We start from the raw sequence: 24,994 nt of genomic DNA, 5'->3' as shown, positions 1-24,994 counted from the left end.
AAAAATAATTGAATATCGACGACATTTCTGTAGTTTCTCAAACGCTGTATCAGTGTTGGGAAAATGACTTAAGATAAATGTATAAATTATAATAAGGGTTTTCAAAATATTTTATTACAAACGATAATCCATGTTTTTAAATTGTCCGACAGTTTTTGAAATTCAAAAGTCAGGTGCATGCAACAGTCATTTTTAGTTCGACATGCTAATGAACATATGTATAGCTGCGTCATATTCGACATAGGAAATTTAAGGAATGGTGTGTAATAGAAATAGCTTTCAAAGAGTCTCGAATCCCGAATCTACTTTAATATTACTCACTTCCTTTATGTTTCGTTCAATTTCTCAACCTTTTCGACTGTATTCGCTCCATTTTATAAACATTTCTTATAAACTATATTTGACTCAGGTTTTGCACTAATCATGTCCTTTGCACAAACAGATTGATCAAAGCACTGTCTTTGGGCAACTACAGACCAAGTTTGTGGACAAAAAAGTAAGTTGTTGTGCTGCAATTAGGCAATTGAGCAATATGAGCTAACCATTCCAAATTTAAATGATGTGTTCTTTGTCATGTGTGACGTATGTCGCTTATTTTACTTATAGGTTACTCATATCCAAATTGGTCGATTCCAATATAGTATTTCATACCACGTTACAAACTGTGATATTCATTGTGAAGTTTAAAGCTATTTTCAGTGTACAGCAAAATATCCATAAGCTATATTCAGAATTGTTCATATGTGATAGTCATTTGCCCTTTGCATATAAAATTTTGACGAACACTGTGGACACACACGAAGGAACAAAATGTGTATTAATATTTCCTAAAAATAAATCGTAATGTTAAGATTTGCTCATAATGCGTAATTTATTTCTTCAGATATCACGAGAAGTTCTGATGGAGGTCTACCATGCCTTTCTGCAGAAACAGAAGGTATGTTAAAGCATATTCGATGTCAATTGAGCGCCAGGAGCGCCGGGGGGAATATCGTGTGTTTTTATGACTTATGTTGGAACCTTTGTAGTTTCATCGCTCCTAAATCACAACCCCTGTGTCATTCATGACAGCAACACTGATTAAAAATAATAACAATTAATGTCTGCCGAAAAGATGAAGAGTTATCCTCTGTGACAATGAAAAGTAGTTCATATCATTGTTTCACAGGAGTTGTTTGTCACTATTTAAAATTTCTACGTGTGTATTGTTAAGCTGATTGGTTTCTCTGCTGATTGGTTTCTACTTCAACTTTTCGTTAAAACTCTTCTTGTGTATTTCTATCTCTCTCTTTCAGATCAACGTCAACGATTATTGGAATGAACTGTTTGATTTGTTAAAGAACGGAAAGGTTTGTCGGTTTTAATTCATCAATAATTGTGTCGGTAAAGTGAGATACATTGCCTAAATATAAAATAATTACGTATTTTAATGAAAATAATAAACTAACAATGCAATAAATATGATAATCTATTCTTCTTATCCGTGCCTTTTTTGTTCACTCACTTTTCCATCAAGATTTCTATCAACGACTTCGTTCAAGAATTGAACAATGAAGAAAAGAACGAAATTGTAAGTATTTTTCTATTCAGGATAAACCTTATTGATTAATTACTTTAGTTTTAGTGAGAAAGAAAATAATAGTATCAGATGAAGACAGGATACATTTGAATTTCTTTCTACCATTCAGCTAATAAGCTCGAATTTATATATTGGTTCCAAGTTTTCTGCCCTCCAATAATTTCTCTTCCTATTTTATCCCCTCTACTAACTTCATATAAATATATACACGTGAATATAAAGTTTATAAACTACTGTTATTAGCAAATGGAAATTTGCTAAAACATGTTATTTTGCAAACATTAACATATACCGTACACGATTTCATAGTTTCATGCCAACCAACCTAGCCTATAGCCTTCTTGTGTATTAGGGAATATTCATTTTTTTTTCATTACTGCTAACGTGACCAAGTGACTTATCTATTAATTGATGTTGTAAGAGGCACAAATTGATTTGCTTTCACACTATGGATTGCTCTATTGAAAAATATATATAATTATTTGGAATGCAGTAGTCAAACGCAACCAGTTTCTTGAAGCAAGCTCTGATATTCTGTCAAGTCGTAGGTGAAAACGTCATTTAACATGACCATCTGATTGGAAATTGTTTACTAATGTTGCCACATAAATATTACTAATAATGAAATCTTGGTTTGCACTTAAATTGTCACAGTGATTTGTTTGCTGTGCTGTCCTATTCGATACACACTTTGTTTTTTATTATTTCATATGATTCTTTGCGTGCTTCTCTACATTGAAAATTTAGTTTGCATTATATAGAGCAATTCTGCTACAATTTCGATTCTTTTCCTGAAACCTTGTATAGTTGGATTTGCAAGATTCAATTGGGAAACTTCACGGCTGTCGAAAGGAAAATTTGGTGAGTAGCAGGCACGTTATTAATTATCATGGATCTATGACAGCATGAACTCTAAAATGGTACCATTTTCAAATATTGCAAAATACTTCAGAACCTGATATATTACAGTTTGTAGAAACTGTGACAACGTGATCTTGAATTCTTGATCATGTTACATTTTTTCAACCAATATCCGAAGCCGTGATGTGTTTTTATTTATTGAATGTTCTATGTTTGTATAGTAAAGTATTGGTCAAGTGGTCACATGACCAGCTTCGTTGGAAGAAGCCATGTTGCAGCAATACCAAACCTTAGATCGACTAACCGCGTTTACACTTAGTAAGGATCGGAACACAATACACTGAAAGGGTATCATGAAAGAAAAGAAAATACGCTAACAATTCTTGATATAGTGCAATTTTCCACGATTACACCATTAAAATGTCGAAAACTAACAACTTTCGTTTCACATTTGTGAAACTTTAGTAGCAGAAATGGCATGTCCGCAATTGTTTCACATAATCTGGTAATTGCAGTAGAGAGCAGGGCCGATTTTTAGAGAGCGTTACTTAAATTGGTCGCTCAAAGTATGCTCAGTTTTACACAATCGTTCATCGTATACGATATATGATATGCGTAGTATATTATTATTTTCATCTGTATGCTTCAAGTAAACTATGGGATGGCCATCAGTTTAACCTAAAAACCTCAGAAAAGCTTTTATTTTGGGTTATTCGGTTACATTGGTGGATTGGATAATTTCCCCTGTAAAACAGTGATAATGGTAAATCAAGCATCCCTGAACCCACCCCGCTTTTGTGAAAGCCCGGTTATCGACTTGATGGTGTACCTAATGGGCCTGGTAATTTACGGTATACTTCCGTCAGTATTTGTATAATACCCTAAACAGGTACTCGTTAAATCCACCTGATTGGGTTTATTAAATACTTCACGCTGAATATGGTTTTATTCAAAATGAGGAATGTTTTCATGTACTTAAAAATTATATTTTTATATTCGTATATCATCTTTCATTTAGTAACCACTGTTTGTTTATGAACATTCTTGTAGATGACTGAAGAAGCACTTTGTAAATTTTTGGAGGACTTGTTACAAAAAGCAAAGGTATGGAGTTGCTATAGTGTTTTCTTTAACGGTGATATGGGCGGGTATTAAAGCTGCGTTGTGACGTAATCATACTTTCTTGCAGGTTCAGAATAACTCATAAATGTTTTAAGCGTAATGTTTAAGGTTTTTTACATGCGCGCAATAAAAATCGAGGTGTATGTATCAAAATTATGAGTAAGCAAAATCAAACTGGCTATGATACAAAAGGAAAAAGGCAACTCATTGATTTTTTTTTGTAGAAATTAAATACCGAAAATCGAATAATTAATCGGAATTATTAATGTTCTTACTACACCGCTGTATAAAGATGATTTATAACGGTTTGTTGCAGCCAGTAGTATCATTCATCCACTGCGAGGGATTTTTACTTGATCATGATCCATATCAGTTGTCCATATATGTATTGACTCGTAGAAAATAATTAAATCAATTCCTTGATATAATTGGTCTACCGTAGGCTGGTATTCTCTTAAATACGTCTAGATTGATACACTTCTAACTTGTTGAATAACTCAGTCTCAATACTTTTCATACCATGCACTGCCCACATGTCCACCCCAACAGACAACAAAATGGAATCAACCACAGACTAACAAAATATAGTGAAGATATGTATATCAATATTACATATTTGTACTCCAAATTGTACTCCATAATCAAAATACCAAGCTAGTTGCTTATCCAATGTTCGAGATATTTAAATATTGAAACAAGTTTTACGACACTGAATGTTCATTGAGTTCAGAGTTACTCTTCCTGAAATCTATTATAAGCACTTATACGTTCAAGGGAGTCATAAAGTTTACAAAGCGATTTATTTGGACTAAACAGAGTACAGACTAACACTTTACAATAGAGCAAAGTCGTGCAGTATTATTCTGCAAACTTAATCCAGGAACAATTGTTTACATATCATCTGAGGTGTAAACAGTGCAAACCCAAATATATATAAAACCGTTCAATTTGTTGCACCCCTATATGAAGAACTAATATTCGGCACACAATGGTATGATCTAATTCGCATTTATCGAGAATTTATTACATTTCCGTGATTCCATTCAGCTCGATATTACTGAATACAACACGGAACTTAAGAAGTGTGTGGATGCAAAGCTGGTGAGTTATGTACTGTTCTTAATCTGATATAAACTGTCAAATAATATTTACTGTGTTAAGCTAATTAGCTTATTAAACTAATTACATACACCGGTGTTTTCACATATTGGCAATTGCCATATGAATGGGCAGAGGGCAAGAAAGCTTAACCATTTCATTGCTTTGTTTATTTAGATATCGAATGAAATATATTCAAAGCAAATTGAACAACAGGAAGAAAAGAAGAAGGTTAGTATGTTTTATCGTTATGTTTTCATTACTACCCAGGATATTATGGCAACGAATCTCATGTTAAGAACAATGATTTCCATTGCATGACATTGTATTTTAGGTGTGTGTTTGTTGTTTTTCCTTCTTCTGCACCTATCAACTATAACGATTCTCTTCCATAATAGATCGACTTTAGAGAGGCATTCAAAGCACTTTGTACCGAGATAACTTCAGACAAGGTAAGTTAATTGCCATAAGTCAGCACTACCTTTTCACTTATTGGCATAACTATGTTCTAGGAACAGTTTGAAGAAAAATATTCAATCAAGTACTTCATGAACATATATAGCGTAGGTCACATGGTTCTGGCGAATGTTCAATATTAGACATATCGCTATTCCAAAGTACATTTAATTAATAGTAGATACGTAGATGGAACTAATCTTCACTGTGTCGGCCTTTCTTTTCTAATAGGGTACAAACGACAAGTTTCAGGAGGTTTTAAAGAAATTCCACAAAAAGTACAAGGTAAGTTATATTTTATACTGACGTCCGACTGACTGATCATACAAATAGTTCACATAAAAATGTTGCCTACTTAGGATGGCGTAGATGTTATTTTAATCATTATAATACCTACAAGATTTACGTCGATTACAGCCCGTCTCTTTGTTAACATATGGTCTGTGAACCCGTTGCTGTCCAACGTATGTTATCTTATGTACTGATACTGATGTTTAAATTGTAAGGTGATCGATTAATCTCATTGAGGCAGAAAACAATTGCAACATTTTATGTTTAACATAAAATATGTGAAACTGAAACTATTTACTTGATGAAAAACTAATTCATATTTCGCCTGTACTTTATAACTTTCATAGGAATCGCCCTCAAATTATATGGAAGAATATATCGACAAAGAAGACATTGCAGAAGAGGTTTGTATAAAGGAGTGACTTAAACTTCACCAGGATTTGGCAATAGTTGACATCGCTTGTCAAAACTTGTTCTTCAAGTTGATTAAGTCTGTCATATAGTGGATACTGCTACACAATTGAAAGTTATTAAATCTCCCCATTAAAATTAAAATCACATCCAACCGTGTTTTCATTTCTGCATTTATAGCAATTGATTGCCGTTACGAAGTTTCTCGCTGGATGTGAAGAGAGTGATTTGGTCAGTAAAGGATAAATTTCAGTTTTGAATTCTCTTTTTTGAATTGAAGTAAATTGGCGTTGAAATCTACACATTTGTATCTTATTTGAAATCCAAACCAATTATGAGCTTTCCGTTATTCTCGCGACTCCTATGATTTCTCCTTCATTAACACAAATATATTACTGTTGATTTGATTTTGGCCTACAGTTTACTATTTCTGACAGAACAAAGGCGATCAGACTCGCTGTGAAGAAAGTAAGAGACATTCATCTCAGATCAATTATATTTCATTCAAGTATGATTTTTACTTTTAAATAAGTGAGAACTCAACTTTCGAACTACTGTAAACTTTCAGGGCATTGCACTTAAATTTATATTTAATCCAACATGTTAAAAAATGGCTTCTTGAAGTTATTTATTTTTACATCAGGTTCTTTATATTAAATGCAGCCCAACATTTCCTATAATGGTGTTCAAGCTTGGGCATTTCAGGGAACCCATCGTGGTCTCAAACTTTACATTTCTTTGCCACATAAAATCATCTTTTGTTCTTTGTTTTTATGCAGCTGCCCCCCGAAACATCTCTCTCACTTCTGGCAGAAATATTTTCACTGCATCAAGTTAGTACCAAATAAGTGATTTAAAATATATTGGGCACTCTCTTTATTTTATTTGGTGAACAAATATTGACATGAAGTAAGAGATGTTTGCCTCTGTGTATAACTTTGGTCTCGTCTGAATTGGTCACATTTGAAGGCAGAATTTGTTAATCATAAAATGATAACCATGTTTTGCTTTGCTTTATGAAGCTTGTTCAAACGTTATTACTTCAGTTAAAATTAACATTAAATTCTGTTGCTGTCATTGCTACTTGTAGTAACACATACTAGTAATAATCTAGTAAACATCGATAGGCTATGTTGTTATAACCAAATTAAAACAAACATAAAAGCGTCAATAAATATTTCGTATTACAATGATAATAAAATGTATTATATGCCGATGCTTTCAAATAGTCTTCCTTTCAATATATATTTACTTTTCACATCACTAAAACAGTTATTGAAACGTCCTACTTTGAATTTTATTACGCAGATAACTGTAGAAGAGTTCGTTGCAGGTACAAAGTTCCTCCTCGATGAGAAGAAGGTTGGTATTATCCCTGTGGTACAACTTTTCATATAGCAAGTTGCTACTGAGTTCTGATTTCATAAATCGGATCCAATACATTCTTATGACTGTATAATGACAATTGATTAAGCTCCATTTTGAATGTGTTTTCTGATGCGGACAGCGAATACTTTTAAGTAGTGAAGTTCCGATCAAAGTAAAATAGGGTCAACTTAATTTCGATACTAAGGAAATATGACATTCACAATAAATGTCAATTTCGGATCTTTGTGACAATCCGCTCTGTACTGCCAACTACCATCGTTGTTATTATGTTTACTAGGTTTTCCTTTCCATAATTAAATATGACTGTATAATCTGATAACTAACTTCATCTTTATCCATGTGAACAGATCACTGCCAAGGGCATTTTGGCAACACTGAAAGAAGTTAGCAAGTCGAAAGTAAGCTATTTAATTTTTCTATCATTCGGTAATACGATTTCAAGATTTTGATTCTTGTTCATTCAAGGCACTGTGTCTACTAAACATCAGGCGGAAAACTGTGCACCAAATTTGCTGTAAAGCGTTGTCACTATGCACTCCATAACCGTATCAAAAATTTGGTAGAATGACTTCTTCAATATTGCAGACTGGCAAATGAAACTAATTCTTCAAATCGGCGGCTTGCCAAGTACCTGTACAAAATAATTGTTTATTTTAACGAAATGTCTTTTTACTATATCAATAATTTGCTAATCTTGCATTTAATGATTTTGTCTTATTTAATGCAACAGTAAATGCAGCATTTTGATATCAGAAATACAGGAACAGTGTATCATATTTTTCTGCTTTCAGTATCCAGGGGTAGAAATAGCTGATACAGTTATCCAGTTTATATTGAAAAATCTTGTAAGTTTTCATTTTGTTTATTTTCAATGTCGTGTATGGTTTGTCATTGTTTTGTCCGATTATTGCATTGACATTGTTATTGTCAGGTATCTTTCGTGTTCTTCTTTTATAATCCAAGACGTCGACGTTCATTTATATAACACGTTCTTGTATTAATTATTTTACAGATGAACGTTGATGAAGTGTTTCGTCAAATTGGTTTCCTAGGAGTTGGCAAAGAAAAGGTATTAGAGAAAGTGAACACATCAAAGTAAAAATTAAAGTGTTGTCATAATTGTAGTAAAGTCCACATTGTGTTGAATGGAACTTGTACTTCAACTCAAATATGCTGGACTCTTACTCCTCTCTGAGAATGAGAGCAAAGGCCTAAATCTTCACCGGCATTAAAATGCAAATTAAACTGTTTTAGGTATTAAAATAATGGACAGCCCATATTGATAGCATTCGATTTGGATCAATTTATGGACAGTAGATTTGTTATATTGATAATATAGTGCATTCTGTAAGATTTGATGTTAGTTTACCTCTATGATATCTAAATGTAACTTTGACCAGTTGTGTTGATTACTTCAATGTAGCGATTGAAATATCAATTTTCATATAAAACAGCAACATATGTTAGCAATTTACCAATTATTATTTAATCGCTGCATTTATTCATTCAACATTGTAAAGTGATTAAGTAATCGAGATCAAGTGATTGCTTTTAATCCATGATTTTAATTCGTTCTTGAATTTATTTAATTGGTATTTTACAATATTATATTAGGTTATGTTTGAAGGTTCTTCAAAATGATTATAATTCACTGTATGAACTCGCATGAGTTGGTGTTCCAGACAAACGATATAAAGTACATTTTATAACAATTTTTCAGAGGTATGCAAAATCTTGGATCACATTCTAACCCTTTCCATAGATTCACCATCCGTACTTTCTACAAGCAATTCAGGGGATTATAGGAGACGTAAGTAGTTTCGAACGTTATTGATATTACTTCAGTGAACGTCTCTATCATATAATAGCTATAGCTAGTGACCACAACGTGCATAAAGCAGTCATATAGTAATTAGTCTCTTCGTGTTAATATCGGGAGGACTATTTCCTGTCATTTGATGTCACTGCCCATTGACTCACTTCCACTTTATACATTGTTTAATGTTCTAATTAACTTGCATGGTATTTAGCTGTTTTAGTTTGTAGTCTGCATGTGATCCTGTTATGATCGAAACGTCTATCGGATACGTTCATAATACATTGTTACAGTAAGCAGGAAAAATTTGAATACGTTTTATTTTCTTTCTTTTTTTAAAAGGTGACGGTGCAACAAAAAAACACACTACGCAGCCTCTTTGATAAAATACTTACAAAGGCAGCAGTAAGTTCTTCTATCTTGCTTTGCCATTTATACAATAATATATTAAATATGTGGAATTGTAATGTGTGCTTGTTCCGAGCAAATTATTTGTGAAGAACTTGAACGGGGATCAAACTAAGTTACACATACAGATATAAATTATCATGACTCTACTCTATCAGGAATTGCCAAATTTAGTTCAATCAATATATTACAGAAGCTTCCTATCTTACTTTATTCTCATTGTTTAGTGACTCACTCAACTTATACTCAAAATGTCTTACATAATCGAAGTAATATATCTCTAATTGTACAGGACAACCAAGTGATTTTCAGAGACCAAGCCATCAATAAGATAAAAAAACCGGTAAATATCTGTATTTTTGGATGCTACTCTTGCACATTCGGAAATTTAAAAGAAATCTAATCCTCTCATTAACAATTGCATAGTGTATCATATCTTCCAACGCCCACGGCTTTCATATGTTCATAGTTCATCTTACAACACAATAAGTGTTTTCAATTGGTCATATAAATATGAAGTTTATTATTTGGATGTCACAAGTAAGCCCCCGGGAACTTTTGCAATGTTTGCGACGAAAATCATTAGGTACTTTCAGTTCTGCTTAAACTTCGTTCATTATAAAGAATTTGATTACGTACGAAGAATATGTAAAATAATTTAATTGTCGAACAATATACACATTGTAACATTTTACAGGATTTACGAAAAAAGTTTCTGCGAGTTCTCCTTCTAAATGTACAGAACAAATGGGTAAGTTACATTCCTTTTATTACGAAAACTTCTTTCGTTCGCAACTACCATGGAAACAAAACATGCCACTTGAACGTACACAATTAAATTCATTTTGACTGTTATATTTGATCGAACTTTCTTTATAGAAGGTGCCAATCGTCACACTAGCGATTTTGACGAATAAAATTAAAGCATGTTTGAGGTGAATAACCCTTCTTGTATACTTTCCCATCTCCACTTGCGCTAAAATTTCTTTACGTACTCAAGTGAGTGTCATATCGAAAGAGTTGGCAATAAACTCATTACAATGCACATATTTTACATGCATATTACAAATACAACCAATACATTGGACTTTTTTGACAATTGTCTTATTTTCTAAGATGAAAACAGATGAGTGCATTGCAATCTTGACAGCTTCCAAGCAGAAAGGACAGGTGTGTAATTTAGCAATTCTTTGAACTTATTTATAGATAATTGTTGTCTCCATCAAACTTCATTCCTCTGCAGTAACCAATACTATTTGGTAGTTCGCTCGGTTTCAGCTAATTTAACGCTGGGTATATTTGGTTGCTCGTATAAAATTGATATTGACATAAAATTCTATCAGAGTGTGAACGTAAATTGACGTTAAAATGAGTGATCACAAAGTATGATAAAGTATTCTTGCTGTAAACAGATATCCCTTTACAATTTACCCAACTGCATGTGATGCGAAAAATTCAAGTAATGACTTTACTAACAAAAGTTGTGCCAACGAAACTGAATATTTTATTACCACCATAACAACAGATCAACGAAACAGATTTAGAAGATATTTCCGAGTGTTCGATAAACCAAAGCTGGGTAAGAGTTAAACATATTCTACTTTTGTAATTACTGACTTTGGAGGCTTTTACTAGTGCACAAATACAATATTAGAACAAGAGCATCAATGACGCAGTATCTCAATACTGGAAGTTTTAATTTTGATACCTAATTTCAAATCTTTGCTCTGTCTCTACAATTATCAATATCAATCATGGTACAACAAATATATAACTTGCATTTTTGCTACTTTGCCACGAATAGTCTCTGCAGGTTACACTTTATCCTGCTAGTCTTGCCTTTAGCGCTCATTGCCTGTTAGTCGAAAGAACGACGTTGCAAGGTTTAGTAATGTCATAGAATATTTAAGAACTTGTTTTTTATGTGGTATCCTTCATCTTGGGTCAGTCTCTGTTGGACTTTCTGGTCATATAGTTTGACGTCAATGACAACGGCCAAATTAGAAGAGGCGAACAACTCGACCATATTCTTGATGCCTGCCTTGAGAGCTAGGCTTATTGACCTACTGTATGTTACTGTAGACTGTAGTGGTGACTACCATCAAAACTGTGTCCACTTCTAGATATCAAAACAACCCACGTTTTTCCATCTCAATTTTTCTGACATGAAGATTTCATTGATTTATGACTTGGAAAAAATAATGTAAAAGAAGATTACAAGTTTTTATATGCAAGTGATGGGTGGCCTCCTCCTCCCCTAATAGCCACCTCAGTTCCTCTCCATTTTGTTATTTTATTTTAATTCTTTGTACATTTGATGTCAAACATTACAGGTTCAAAAGAAAGCTAAACATACTTCTTATAACCTTATACATCTTATATCCTTATAAATAAAACATAACCTTATACAATTTTTATAGTCTTATAAAAGTTGTGATGCTATTGCCGGCTCCTCTTTTATACTTACCCATCAACAAACTTACCCTGGTCCTTCCTAGGAAAAGCTGTCTGAACACCAGTACAATGCTAATGTGGCTATCACTGAAAGCCTAATAGACCTAGGGGGCCTAGGCCTATATATATATATATATATATATATATATATATATATATATTTAAATGCACTAGGCCTACAGTAAGTAGCCTTCAGAAATAAAAGAATGTGTATACGTAATTATACAAAATACATGAAGGGCAATCAAACAAACTTATCATGGCCCTTGCTCTGAAAAGCTACCTGAACACCAGTACTATCCTTAAATGGATGTTACAAAAACGAAGGCCTAATATAAATTAAATGCACTACGTAGAATTCAGCAGTACAGAATTTGTATATGTAATAAGCATGCAATACACTACACCTGGCGTACCTAACTACAATACAGAAAATTTGTCGCGAGGGTAGCCATTTTCGTATATCTAACATGTAGCTGCCATGAGTCATAGCCAATCTGCTACAAAACAGACTTGGGGGCGGGGCTTAATCATCAAAAACAGACCTTTTTACTAAAAGTAGGGGCGGCAGCTCAGTGTTGTTTTAAGAAAGAAAAATCATTTAACATCAAATAAAGCAAATAAAAGCCATAAAATGTCATATACAGCTGGTAAAATTCTTATTAATACCTACCTGTAAACAACAAATGAAAGTTTAAAATGTTAATAAAATATATAATACATAGGACCCTATCTTAGACGATACCACTGTTGACAGACAATTCTATTTTATTCTCTTTCAAAAAACATAAGTTTTAGAGCGTGTGCAAAAATGGGTTGTTTAAACTGTATTTCAGACCAAATTGGCCCGATTTGGACATAAATCGGTGAAAAAGTCATAGAATGAGATAAAATTCTCGAATAAAAAATAGTAACTTTTGTTGGCCTATATGATATATGCTTTCTCTGAAAATTCCAGAGAAAAAGAACTTTATATGAAGATGCTGAAAAATTTTTAAGAGAGGAGAGAGTCCCACTTACTGTTACAATATCTCTATACATGTAATGTATTGAGATAATAAAAACGGAAGGATTTCAAATGTCTGTACTGCTGAATTTTACCACTGCAAAAACGTATAATTACTTCTAAGAAAATTACAACCTATACGGTTCAAATTGTATGTCAGACTGGCTGTATAGAGAATTAATGGGCAAGTGTTTCGACTTCATTCTTTTACCCGCGTTCCTTTCTGAGATCACAAATGCATTACTTTCAGAAGGGATTAGAATTTGCTATGTATACAACTTTCCGGCTTCTTCTTAGAGCAACCCCCACCCCCCCCCCGCCACCCCGCCCCAACCCTATTTGTAAGATTTGCCAAAAAACTAATCATATGCATTTCTGTTCTCTCTACAGCTAGATAAAGTGAATACGATGGATCTGCTGGCAGAGTGCTTTCATGCATCACTGGTATTTTGTTTAGATTTACTTGTTTGCAAATCAATTTAACTGCTACTCTCTCATTGTTTAATTAATTGTCCGAACTAAAGTAAATGATTCCTTTCCATTCCTATAAAACGAACCATTCATAAAAATTCCTGTCGATTAGTTATGAACGAATCTATTAACTACTCTCATGTGATGGGTTCCATATTAACTGTAGCCCTCAGAAAAACCTAGTCGTAGAGACGTTCTTGTGGATGTAATGAAATAAAGCCTCAGTATTGGTATTTTGAGACAATATAAACACAGAGACATAGGGGTATCATTAAGGTCTCCCTTTGACTTGCTATGAAGATCCGTACATTTATCTGTGACTTTCTCATGTGAGGTAAGGGAGTATATGAGGCAATAACCCACAGCAATGTTTTTAAGTAATTCTGCAATAGTTGCCCCCTTTCACGGTTGTAGGCTGAAGGGAAAACAAATGTCACTTTATAATCCATAAAATTTTCAAGGCATCTTTATTGCAGTATGCTCACTGATATTAAGAGCCAGTTGATTCGTGTTTCAAACGAAATACTGGACTATTGCATATAGAATCATACTTTGATTACACTGCATTTCTATATTACTTAGAAACGTTCATATAGAAGTTTCATTCCAGTAATATTTCTTTCAGATGAGTGAGTCCACATACAAGAAAAGCCTTACCAGTATCAAGAAAAAGGGAAAGGTAACTTCACATGTACTTTAAAAATTCTGCATCCAGATAAGTACTATGTGAAAAATATTCCACTGCAAAATCTCACTTCCATGCCCGTAACGCTAAACTTTGGTTAACGTTTGCACAATAACAGAACTATTTTTGGATAGTTTTTACATTTGTTCTACATCCATTTTGCAGATTACAAAAGACGAATATGCGGATGCCCTTAAAATCTGTGCTGGAAAGAACACTTAAATGGAGCTGATGACAAAATCAACCCCTAGTAAAGTTCAGAGGCTCATCTTCGATAGTGCTATTCTGATTATGTGCAACTGCCATAATATTTATTTTGCATAGGTGCAAGCTGGGAGTAAAAACAGGAGTAAGATAATGATACCTCTCTTCCAATATTTTGTGACATGCGCACTGACAAGCAACAGGTCAACATGTATGAAGACAAGTATTCAATAACTGTGTATATCTGGTGTCTTTAAACTATCAGCAATTTGACAAACTTTTAGATAGTCTGTCATATGCCTGACCTTAGTACTGCATCTTTCTTCAAAGCATTCAATTAATATGTACATTATGTGTATCATTGAACTGAATGTTAATGTTGACATGTTATTTATATCTATGGTTACTGATGTAAAGACAATGTTTACCATATTTTGATGAGTTTCTGAACACCGTCACATATGAATGATACAAACACTCACATCTCTGCCCATCATCTTATAAAGGTTGCAATAATATCATTTAAGTTCACAATACCATAATTTGGCCCACGATTGTATCAAAACTATTACTAAATTAACAAAGCTGTTGATATTTACATATAATTGCTGCAAATATGTACTGTGTTACCAATATTCTCTGTAAACTCATCTCTGGAGCAATGAATGTTGTATATGTCACTATTAATAAATAAATAGTAGTAAGACGTACTGACATTTTAAGTACACACTATCCTCTAGAGTATATATGGGATAGTGTGTTGAAAAATTAAGCAGTCTGATACTGTGTAATCCATGAAGATACTATTCAGTAGATCTGCTGAACACGTTATTGCATAGCCAGTTCATGAAGGTTCCTCTGAGAGAGGTACCACAAAATAAATTGCAGTAACTGCCAAAATTTAAAAAAAAAAGAACTGGTTATAAAAATTCATCTGCACGACTGTAAACACTAAGTGAGCCCAGTTCCATCCAAAGGAATGCAAAAACATCTTCATCGAATATTACCAAATGACAGTCAGTCCTGGATGAGTTTCTAAAGCCATGCATAGCTATAAGACCGGTCCCAAAATACCTAAGTAGAAAAAGAAAAGGAGACAGTTTTAAGTATGTTTGCAGGAATAGCCAACATTGTTTGTAGTTCAGCTATGCCTGAAAGTTGCATTTTGAGTTGAATTCACCAAAGTTAAGTTAACGGTTTCCAGCATACTAGCCAAGTAAAGATTATGTACCTGGAAAGGTAATAAGTAGCTTTATTTCATAAACATCGTAAAAGGTAGAAATTTCTCAAAAAATGACGACTCAAATGGCCCATTCATATACATAAATTACAAGAGAAATCATAAAGGTATGGAATACATTTTGGGAATCATTTACATTCATTAAAATCAAAAATTGCATATGAAAATGTTATAGTAGATGAACTTGAAACATAACCATGCGTGAAGAAATGTACCTCTAGCAATGTAAAACCTGTCAAAACCAACCCAAGATGAAGAATTGTTTAAATATGCCACATATCTTCTGTTATATAATGCATGATGTCGATAGCTTGTGAACTTTGTAAAACAGAATAGCACTCAAAACCCAGGTTTCTTTTGCTGTTTCACATATACTTTCAAATACTGAATTTTGGCTATATTATGCCACAAATGCCTGTGCCAACAAGTTTTCTAAGGCTTCAACAAACTTTCAGGTACTATGTAATAAATGTGTGTCAGTTCATTTTTTGTACATTTGAGTGAAAAATATAAACCCAAGATGTTGAAGCAGCTTTAACAGCATTCCAACATAAACAGCCCCATCAGATCATATGCACTTTTGCTCTTCTGAAATCAGATAAGATATGAAACTACATTTATAGATAAGATGAATTAACTGGCATGACCAGAACTTTCCTTCAAAACTGTACTGTTGCACACAGCTGTTATGATTATACCACAACTTGAAACTTTTTGTTGTTATTTCTTCGATTTTAGTAAACAATATTGTATGTGATGTCGAACAAAAAGGACTCTACATTTTGTCATGGCCTACTTGCTGAATTGGAGGGGTGGAGTTTTGAAGTGTAAGAGCATGGATTTAAAAATGATTGGCTTTACTTCATTTGAACATTTTTGAATAAATATATCTAAACTCATATTTCATTATTATCTGTTGATTGTGTGCATTTTTCTTTCCTTTTTTTTTTGGTTCAATGTCTTGAATATGCAGAATGTTCTTATTTACTTTTCTGATTGCATGACTGTACAGCTGTGCAGATTTCTGGTAACAGCCTCAAATCGTGGGGTTAAGATTGTCTATACTTCATTTAAAGTAACAGCTTGTCAAAGACATACCTTTTACTTCATTATTTACTGTTGATTGCGCTTGATATTATTCCTACAGAATTTTCCAAAGCCTTGCAAAAGCAAGTTAATTTTATCTACTTTTTATTGCATATTGTGCATTTGTGCAGATTTTCGAAAGCGGACGAAAGCATGGCTTTAATTTGAGATTGGCTGTACTTTGTGTGAGGTAACAGCTTATCAAATATAAAACATACACTGCAATATCTATTGTTGAGTTTTTCTTTTGTTTCATTCTTCAGTCCTTTAAATGGTCTTGCAGTACAAGGTGCTTTAATAACTTAATATCTTTTTGCTTTCATAAGTTATACTCTTATCACAATCATCTTTAAGTAAATGGAAGACAAACAAACAAATCACTTTACCTTGCTCTACAAAAGTCGGTGGGTATATCTTTCTGTTCACATAGTTGCAAAAATCCTCTATCTTCAATACCAAATGGAATAGAGAATGGTTGTCTTGCAGGTGCTTCCTGGCCCTCTGGTAGAGAACAGTCCTCATTTTGCAATTGTTTAATTGAATTCAAGTCTCTTTGTTGCTCTCTGTTCAACACCAGTGGTTCATCCAAATGAACTATAATGCTCCTTTTACCTGCAGGCACATTTGGGTCACCCTTAAAAGAAAAGCATAATCCTTAGTTCTGTATCACCGCAAACCCATACCCCAACGTGCCCCACACCTTATTGTATTACTTTTACAGCTGACTGGAATTGTTTCTTTTTTTAATTTCTTACAACTGAGGTATATGTAAATTACTGTTTGACTGTATAACAATGACCATAATTCTACACTTGCCATTACAGTACAATGGTCACATAAAATTCCAATTTCTGTCTTTACTATTTCACTCAACTAAAGAAACATGCTACAATCATTGAGATATATAATAGTGTTGACTGTCATACAAAATCTTTTCTTCCAAAATGTTTATTTTCTAATGCGACATCTTTAAGTTACATGTAGCACGAGAACAATTTTCATTTACCATGTAAATATGATGTCTCACACCTTTCATTTATAAACATCTTTGAGAGAAAAGCAAACTATGATGTAATAAGTATATAACAGACCCACCACCTTCAACAAAAATGGGAGGTATCAGAATAAACAAATCAAATCGTTGGACTTACTGAGACTTTAGTTCCATATAATCTGTTCCCTTCATAGGTAAGCTGAATGACCTCCACACCATGGCCTCCATATGTACCTTTGAAGAGCCCCGACTGGATAGGTACATTTGATAATGAATTTATGGGTTGAAGGCATGTGAAAGAACAACTAGATCTGTAATGTATATTAAAACAGAGATGAAAAGAAGTTACTTCTCCTTAACATATGATAAAACCAGAGATACACATAGTCCAACCTATGCTTTCTACTTCAGTCACTTTTTGCCCTGACCAATGAAGATATGTGCCAATGACCAATGTGCGTTTTCCTGACCTTTCAGCTGTTAGGACTGAAAGTTGATTTCTCTAAAGATTTCATATTAACCGTTCCAAATGTTCAACATGCTAGAACTACTTAACCTTTCTTTTACCAAAGCTCTTAATCTTCCATATCGATGACGATTGTCAGGAAGAATTGAGTCAGAAATTTAAACGATCCCTGCAAGATATGAAGTTAAAGGGATTCTACCTTTTACTTTTGTAGCATATTTTGACTACAGAAACAGAATCTATGTGTTTGTGCATTAAAAGTTACATTAACATATTACCAGATCAAATTAAGCAAAACTATGCAACGGTCAATAATATAATTACCTGATCAAAGTTTGAATTGCAAAGATAAATTTGAAGTATAACATTAACTATTTTCAGTTACAATATTTCCAAAATGCTTCAAAATACTGTTATCAATACTGAAAGATATAAGCTGGAGCTTTCAAAACATCAGCCGGCATAGCCTGAGCAGGAATAGCCTGAGTGACCCTTGATATACTGTACTATTACCATATAAAATATTCCAACTAAATTCACCCCTGGGAAGAGTAAGTTTGAGCAAAAAATGCCGCAAAATGATATATGAACTCAACTGACTCCAAACAATGAATGGGCGATGAAACCTTCATTGTTGGAGAGTGCCATACATGCTTATCTCAATAGATTTAACTAAGAAAACAGATACAATCTAAAAAATACTGTGCTGCTTATGAAGCTCCACTGTTAAAATAATATTTAAGCAAATTAATATTGCACAATTATTATCTTACTCATAATGCTGGATGCTGAGGTACTTAATTTTTAACAGTGTCATTTGGTAGCCTTGAACACCATGTTCAAGTGGTATTCCAACTTCATCACGAATCCAACTGGCAAATTTCTGAAACATGAAAAGTTGCAAAAGAGGTCACATACTTTGTGTCAATACTTGGCTAAAGATACTTAGTTTACCAAATTTTCAATTATTTGTCTATACATACAAAACACTTCTATATGCATACATGACTGTCAACCAAATTAAAGAAAAGCTGTTTTTGTTACCTCTTCTCTATTCTTGGACTTGCTGTGCTTCTCTGGTTGTTTACATTGCACAGACAATTGGTTTGACGAGTTGCCCTGCTTGTTAAAGGAAATAAGGTAAAGTTGGTAAAGAGTTGACAATACACAATAGTAAATATATCACTGTGTGGTAACATGAACCACTGGACCATATACTGTTCAAGAAACCATCCAGATTCAAAGTTCATACAATCTCATTCATGTCTGGGTATGGCCATGGTTATATACTGCCTACCACAACAATCTTTTCGGAGAGCCTGATGATCTTAAAGCTACTGTTCAAACATGATCAAGTTTTGTAACAACTCTGAAGTGCAGATGTATAACCAACACAAACAAGAAGCAGGTGTCCTGTCATTCATATCTGAGGGAAAACATTTTGGTAAGAATGACAATCAGACACCATGCATTGTGCATTGTAGGATTCTAAGAAACTAAAGCTACACTAGGCCATCCAAAGTGTGTGTAAGTTTTTCAGATAATTCATCATAAAACCAACTAGTGAAAATTCAAAGGAAATATTTTTGTAAGTAAAGAATACTGATTTTCATCTACAAAGCTTGACCATGCGGATAAATGTTTTCTTTTAATGCAGGTTTTTACATATTTGTGTAGAACTGACCTTCATTATTTCAATCTTATGAGGCCCTCCTGAACCTTGCAGACAATTTACCACTGTCTTTCCTTCTGAATCGACTGAAATTTTGAAGAGGTCTTTCCTTTTGAATGGCATCCATACTTCTGGATCAATAGGAGGCTGTAACTGTGTTGCAATAATTTCACCATTAACCACCTAAGTGATATTTAAAGAAACAAATCTGATTGGCTGAAATTTTGCAGTTATTAGCTATAGCAAAGTGGTACAATGTCTGACATCATTTTAAAGCAACATTAAACATGCAAGCTGGTGCAGTAAAGACAGTTCTAATATAATTCAGATTGCTTATTAAAAAAACAGTCCCAACTGACAAAATAAAAAGGCTTACGCAATTGGCAGAAAATTTCATAAGATTAAGCGCAACTTGGCTCAGCCTTTTAGTAAAGTTTCTTGCCTGCCAGTTTTCCTTCTCCTTTCTACTCTAACAATCTTATATTCACTACAGTATGTATGGTAAAATTCCACTTAGAATCAGATTACCCTAATTGTGTAATAAAAATAATAATAATAATAAAGTGGCCACGTATAACGCGCCATATCTGTCAACTTGACACTCCTGGCGCAGAACGTTAAAGGTTTAGTCTTGTATGAGACTAAAGCCTCCTCACACGACTTGATAACTTAACCCCTGGTCAATGGTAACTTGTCATACCTACACACCAAAGTGTGCACAATTAAATCAATCTCTCCTGGGGCACCACAGTGCACCACAACCAATTGTCCCCGGGGGACTTCCCATAGGGGTCAGCCACAAAACCGGCGAATGCAACTGTAATTAAAAGTTACCTTGCAGGGTCCCCATCTGTACACCTGGGTGAAGAGAGGCGATGGAGATAACGTGCCTTGCCCAAGAACACACCGCAATGATCAGGACTCGAATGGCCAGGACTCGAACCTGCAATCCTTAGATCACAAGTCCACTGCCTTAACCACTTGACCACATCGCCCCCTCAACCATAATGTAAACCATAATGCAATATGATTGACATCACCAATGAGAGACCTTCTATAGTAGACAAGTACAATGTGCTGTTTAGACATATTTCTTTGCTCCTATATTGACAACATTGCCCCTGCATAGTATCATCTCGTTAATCACAGAAGAAAATTAATTTTGAACACAGAAAATATTCTGCTGGCTTAACCATACCTTTACTGTTAGAAGACCCCATAGTGATCAATCTGCATTTACCAGAGTCCAAGGGTTTGACCATAATGGTGAAGAACTCAAATATGAAAAGAAAATGTCACTTAAAATATTTAATCAAAACTCATCCCAGAAAGACAATGACTGCTGAACTGAGTTGCTAGTTACTAAAAAACGTTTCAAACATTTAAAGTTTAGAAGCAAAGCTCTTATAACATACAGTCATTTTAGTGCTGCCTGGCAAATAGAAGTCTTATACACACTATCTTCATTTCTTAACTTTAGTGAACATTTGCTCAATAATCTATTTTTAGAGTAACAAAATGTGGTAGAAGTGTACCTCACTGTGATTGAGTGATTGTTTAGGTTACATTACTCTGGAAAGAAGATGATTGAGACTGTCAGGACTGCTATAATTACGTTTATAACGAAACTTCACAGTTGATTAAAGCTAGTTCACATCATAGCCTTTAGGTTGGTGTTCATCATCAGCTAAAGCATGCAAATTACAGTATGTAACATTTTACATGTCACTACACTAATCACAGCTGCGTGCAGGAGGCTATATGTGAGTAGCAGACATTGTTTCTGCATTTTAAATGTAGAGGGTATGCTATTTTCTTTGGTAGAAGTTTACTTTCCTTCGAAGTCTAGAATCCAGGGTCAGAAATTAAAAGCCTATATGGTTACCGTATGTTGCATAGGATTGATGTGTTTAAATGGTCAAATGTAATTTAAACATATCACATAAATCCTAGTATTCATCAGTTCCAATTACGAACCATGATGATAATTACACTGCCATTAGCTCACAACTCATATTTAATCTGTATATAGCTGGCTATTATATGTTTAAAACCGCAAGCTCTACACACTTGACTTGTAAAAACTTAATTTTAATGAAGCTCAGTGTTTCGAACGATTTCATCAGTCAGAATTGTGAACTAGTGTGGCCGCTAACATTACATCAAAACGAAGGACACATTCAGGGGCGAGGAGAGCAAGTTCGGGCCATGGGGATAGCTATGTACTCTCCATTTTTCTTCAGTATGCACATGTACTCTTCATCTCGTGCATTTACCGGGTCACATCTGCCCCTCAACACAGTGCAGTAGTGTGAAAATGTGTATGTGTAGGATTCCGTAAAATGCAGCATGTCAATTGTTTAGTTTGCTTCAAATACTGTTCTTAAAAATCCCAAACATACATGTTAAACAACATGCGTAATAGAGAAAGGTGCACCGAATTGTCGGACTTACAATGCCGGACATCTTGCCATTCTAGTGTTAAAATGTTTTGTCATTCAATAAATTACAACCAAAATAGCAACTGACAAAATGGCTTGTATTAGTGAATCAAAGTACTCCCCCCTCCCCCCCCCCATTGTGCTTTTTGCAAAGTACGCTGGTGAGACACAATGGTATATGGTCAGATTTCTTAATATTTTCCCTTTCATTAAACCTACTGACATTTGTGGCCTAATATATAAGAAAAAACGATAAAAGCAACGTTATGCAAAGGTTGAGGAAATGCTTACCAGCTTCCGTGGTGAGCACAATTTCACTTCATCTGTAAAATACATGGTCATTGAGTCTATTATGTTCCTTTGAGTAACTCTTGAATTACTTTCCCTTCATAAAACAACATAAATGTACCTAGGGACCTAAGGAACCACAACTTTATGAAATGGAGAACTGTGGTTTAAAGTTCAAGCAACGCTTGGAGGAAGTTGCAGGCTTTCCTTACCAAGTTCCTGAAAATTACTCGATTAGCGTTTTCCCGTCCGTATGTACATTATACATTTTGTGCGCCGCTAGAAGTCTCTTTGTTTGATGAGTTAGAAATTAGATGAAATATGTTGCTTTCATTTTCCCCAGATGAGCAAAACACTTACAAGACAATGCTAAAAGATGTAAAGAAAAGAGAAAGGTAACCTTTTAACATTATTTTTCTTACTCACTTTTCAAATACATGTCGAAGAGATACTTGCAACTATCACCAAATCGAAAGAGAAAATTGATAAGCGTCTTTTTTAGTTACAATCTCACTCAATGGGTATAGTTTCCCTCTTAATATTTGCAGATAACCGACGAGGAACACAAAGCAGCCTAAATATGCTCTGGCAAATGATGTGAGTTGCGGGCGCAACGCAACTGAATCGGTACCTTTTCGAGTGAACTACCCAGAACATTTAGTTGTACAAATTCTCTGTTTGAAATGGGTGATAAATATGCTAGACAAAGTATTTTCTCTAATACACGGAATATCCATGTGTTACTTGTTAAGTTGCAGCATTACTTATAACCGTTGTTTACGTTATAGTTCAAATATGTAAGAATGTCTCCATTAATTCCAATGTCTTAGCTGAGAATATGAAAGAAGAAAATGTCATGGATAACATTTGGATGGTATTTCTGTCGCTGCCTTTAGTCCAATTAAAGTGACTACAACAAATGTAATGTACAATGGTCGTAGTGGCTGAAATTGAACTAACAATTCACGTGCTGTTTTGACTGAAATTAAAATTCATTTTTATATTAAAAAGTATATATTAGCTGATTTATTGTAGCTGTGGTATTGTTTCTCAGTAAGTTAATATGTTATCGAACTTTGTCCAAAGTCTTCATTTTATTGCCTTTTATTTTTGCTCGCGTGTGATTAACATGCTTCTCTTATAGAAGGAAATTAGTTTTAACGCTTTTCGCGCTTTGCAGATGTGTCTACGTTATAGAGCCGGATTTTAATATTTGATGATACAACAGCTTCAATCCAAGAAATGTTTGCAACTGAGGTTTAATATACGAATGTAATATGTTTAATAAACTGCTTCGTTCCTCTTCTGTGATACAGAATAGTGACCAATTTGAAAATGAATGATAATTCTTATAAAGTTGCATCACCTTGTATTCATTGGTGAAGAATCCTTGTTAATAAACCTGTTTTCCTGTTCCTTCTTATTCAAATATCAATTCGGATGAAAAATTTGCATTGATGAAGGAAAACAAGATACTGTAGCGGCCGGAGCTTTACTTGATTGGAACAACGTTAATATGTAAACCACTGTTGCATGACCTGTTTCTGGGATGGGGGTAATATGTCGGAGTGACAGCTAGAAGCAGCCGTGATTTTGTCATATTAATAATACTTCCCTCACCCCTGTCTGTACCACCTGTAGTTACAAGTGCGTTAGCAAGGATATGTGAGATAGGCAACGGTAAAATGTGCGAGTTTTCAAACGCTTTTTGGCTAAGTATATGCTACATGTTTCAAAGTAGCTTCTATTACAGTTATATTGGTTTTATTAATAGGGAAACTCAAAGCTACAATATTCTCTCCTATGAGATGTGTGGAATACATTTGAGGGTCCGCTATGTTGTCTTTGGTTTAGTATTCAGTCAAATGATACTGTCGTTGTTTCTTCAATTAAAACACATGCTGTATGATTTTCTTTGCAATATGCAAAAAGCGCCGTTGGCGTTCTGTATTGTTCACTGGTATTTTGTACAGTGATGCTGTGTCAACAATATCTAACATATTAGCTTAATGTGCGTCCTGGAGTTGTTCATTACGCATTCCAGTTTGTTTTATGAATTAATCGAATTATTGTGAATTTATGTCCTTACCATTCTTAAATCACCCACACGGATACCCACAGGATTTACACTCTACAAACATTTTCAAATATCTTGTCAAGTTAATCTAACACTCTAACATACACAACGTTTCAAACTTAGATAAATATTACGGCAAAATAGAAATAGTTTCAAATTGGTACATTCCAGCTATAAGCAAACGTTGTTATATTGCAATATTACTGAAAGGTATGATTACGCTCATTGTTAAACAATAATCACAATTGCACAAATGGAACTGATATGTGCTAGAACAGATATTTAACTTTTGTAGCCTGCAAATAATATGTTTATAATGTTGCAACAATCTATTTGAATGATAGAAAAGCCCCAACATGATAAATTACACAAATTGTAGAGCAAACATTGCTGCTTATAAAAGTCACATGCTTGGCTCTAAACACTAAGTGAGCCTATTTCCATCCAAAGAAATGCATTTTCATAATATAAAATGACAG

General features: G+C 34.0%; 2 protein-coding genes across 7 annotated transcripts in view; one reads left to right on the top strand and one right to left on the bottom strand.

Moving 5' to 3' along the window:
• The window catches only part of LOC139960992 (uncharacterized), a 52,368-nt gene extending 37,285 nt beyond the window's left edge, over positions 1-15,083 (top strand). For 5 of the 6 annotated variants that reach the window (XM_071959746.1, XM_071959751.1, XM_071959749.1 and 2 more), the window contains 27 exons: positions 443-496; positions 884-937; positions 1,296-1,349; positions 1,517-1,570; positions 2,387-2,440; positions 3,491-3,544; positions 4,610-4,663; positions 4,838-4,891; positions 5,059-5,112; positions 5,348-5,401; positions 5,755-5,811; positions 5,999-6,049; positions 6,239-6,286; positions 6,598-6,651; positions 7,127-7,180; positions 7,555-7,605; positions 7,999-8,052; positions 8,220-8,276; positions 8,970-9,017; positions 9,366-9,428; positions 9,724-9,774; positions 10,129-10,182; positions 10,548-10,601; positions 10,957-11,010; positions 13,282-13,335; positions 13,988-14,041; positions 14,213-15,083. In XM_071959746.1, coding sequence (XP_071815847.1) covers positions 443-496; positions 884-937; positions 1,296-1,349; positions 1,517-1,570; positions 2,387-2,440; positions 3,491-3,544; positions 4,610-4,663; positions 4,838-4,891; positions 5,059-5,112; positions 5,348-5,401; positions 5,755-5,811; positions 5,999-6,049; positions 6,239-6,286; positions 6,598-6,651; positions 7,127-7,180; positions 7,555-7,605; positions 7,999-8,052; positions 8,220-8,276; positions 8,970-9,017; positions 9,366-9,428; positions 9,724-9,774; positions 10,129-10,182; positions 10,548-10,601; positions 10,957-11,010; positions 13,282-13,335; positions 13,988-14,041; positions 14,213-14,269 — 1,455 coding nt within the window. In that variant the 3' untranslated portion in view covers positions 14,270-15,083. The remainder of the gene's footprint in view (positions 1-442; positions 497-883; positions 938-1,295; positions 1,350-1,516; positions 1,571-2,386; positions 2,441-3,490; positions 3,545-4,609; positions 4,664-4,837; positions 4,892-5,058; positions 5,113-5,347; positions 5,402-5,754; positions 5,812-5,998; positions 6,050-6,238; positions 6,287-6,597; positions 6,652-7,126; positions 7,181-7,554; positions 7,606-7,998; positions 8,053-8,219; positions 8,277-8,969; positions 9,018-9,365; positions 9,429-9,723; positions 9,775-10,128; positions 10,183-10,547; positions 10,602-10,956; positions 11,011-13,281; positions 13,336-13,987; positions 14,042-14,212) is intronic. The other variant, XM_071959748.1, reaches the window with a different exon arrangement.
• Positions 15,084-15,168: 85 nt separating this feature from the next.
• LOC139961358 (F-box only protein 31-like) lies at positions 15,169-22,486 on the bottom strand. Its single transcript, XM_071960503.1, has 7 exons — positions 22,442-22,486; positions 19,722-19,892; positions 19,082-19,156; positions 18,811-18,920; positions 17,729-17,882; positions 16,964-17,211; positions 15,169-15,325 (listed from the first exon to the last, which is right to left on the bottom strand). The coding sequence occupies exons 1-7, from the start codon at positions 22,484-22,486 to the stop codon at positions 15,172-15,174; spliced, it is 957 nt and encodes a 318-aa protein (XP_071816604.1). The 3' UTR covers positions 15,169-15,171.
• Between the last annotated feature and the right edge of the window lie 2,508 nt (positions 22,487-24,994).

The sequence above is a fragment of the Apostichopus japonicus genome, chromosome 20 (genome assembly GCF_037975245.1).
Source record: "Apostichopus japonicus isolate 1M-3 chromosome 20, ASM3797524v1, whole genome shotgun sequence".
NCBI lineage: Eukaryota > Metazoa > Echinodermata > Holothuroidea > Aspidochirotida > Stichopodidae > Apostichopus > Apostichopus japonicus.
Note: the sequence above shows the minus strand (reverse complement) of the source record. Positions and strands in the feature narration are given on the sequence as shown.

Coding starts and splice junctions, on each gene's coding strand:
- LOC139961358 (XM_071960503.1), bottom strand. CDS start 22,486: ATGTATTTTACAGATGAAGTGAAATTGTGCTCACCACGGAAGCTG. Junction 17,883..18,810: donor CTCAGCATCCAGCATTATGA/GTAAGATAATAA, acceptor TATACATTACAG/ATCTAGTTGTTCTTTCACAT. Junction 17,212..17,728: donor TATATGGAACTAAAGTCTCA/GTAAGTCCAACG, acceptor TTTTCTTTTAAG/GGTGACCCAAATGTGCCTGC.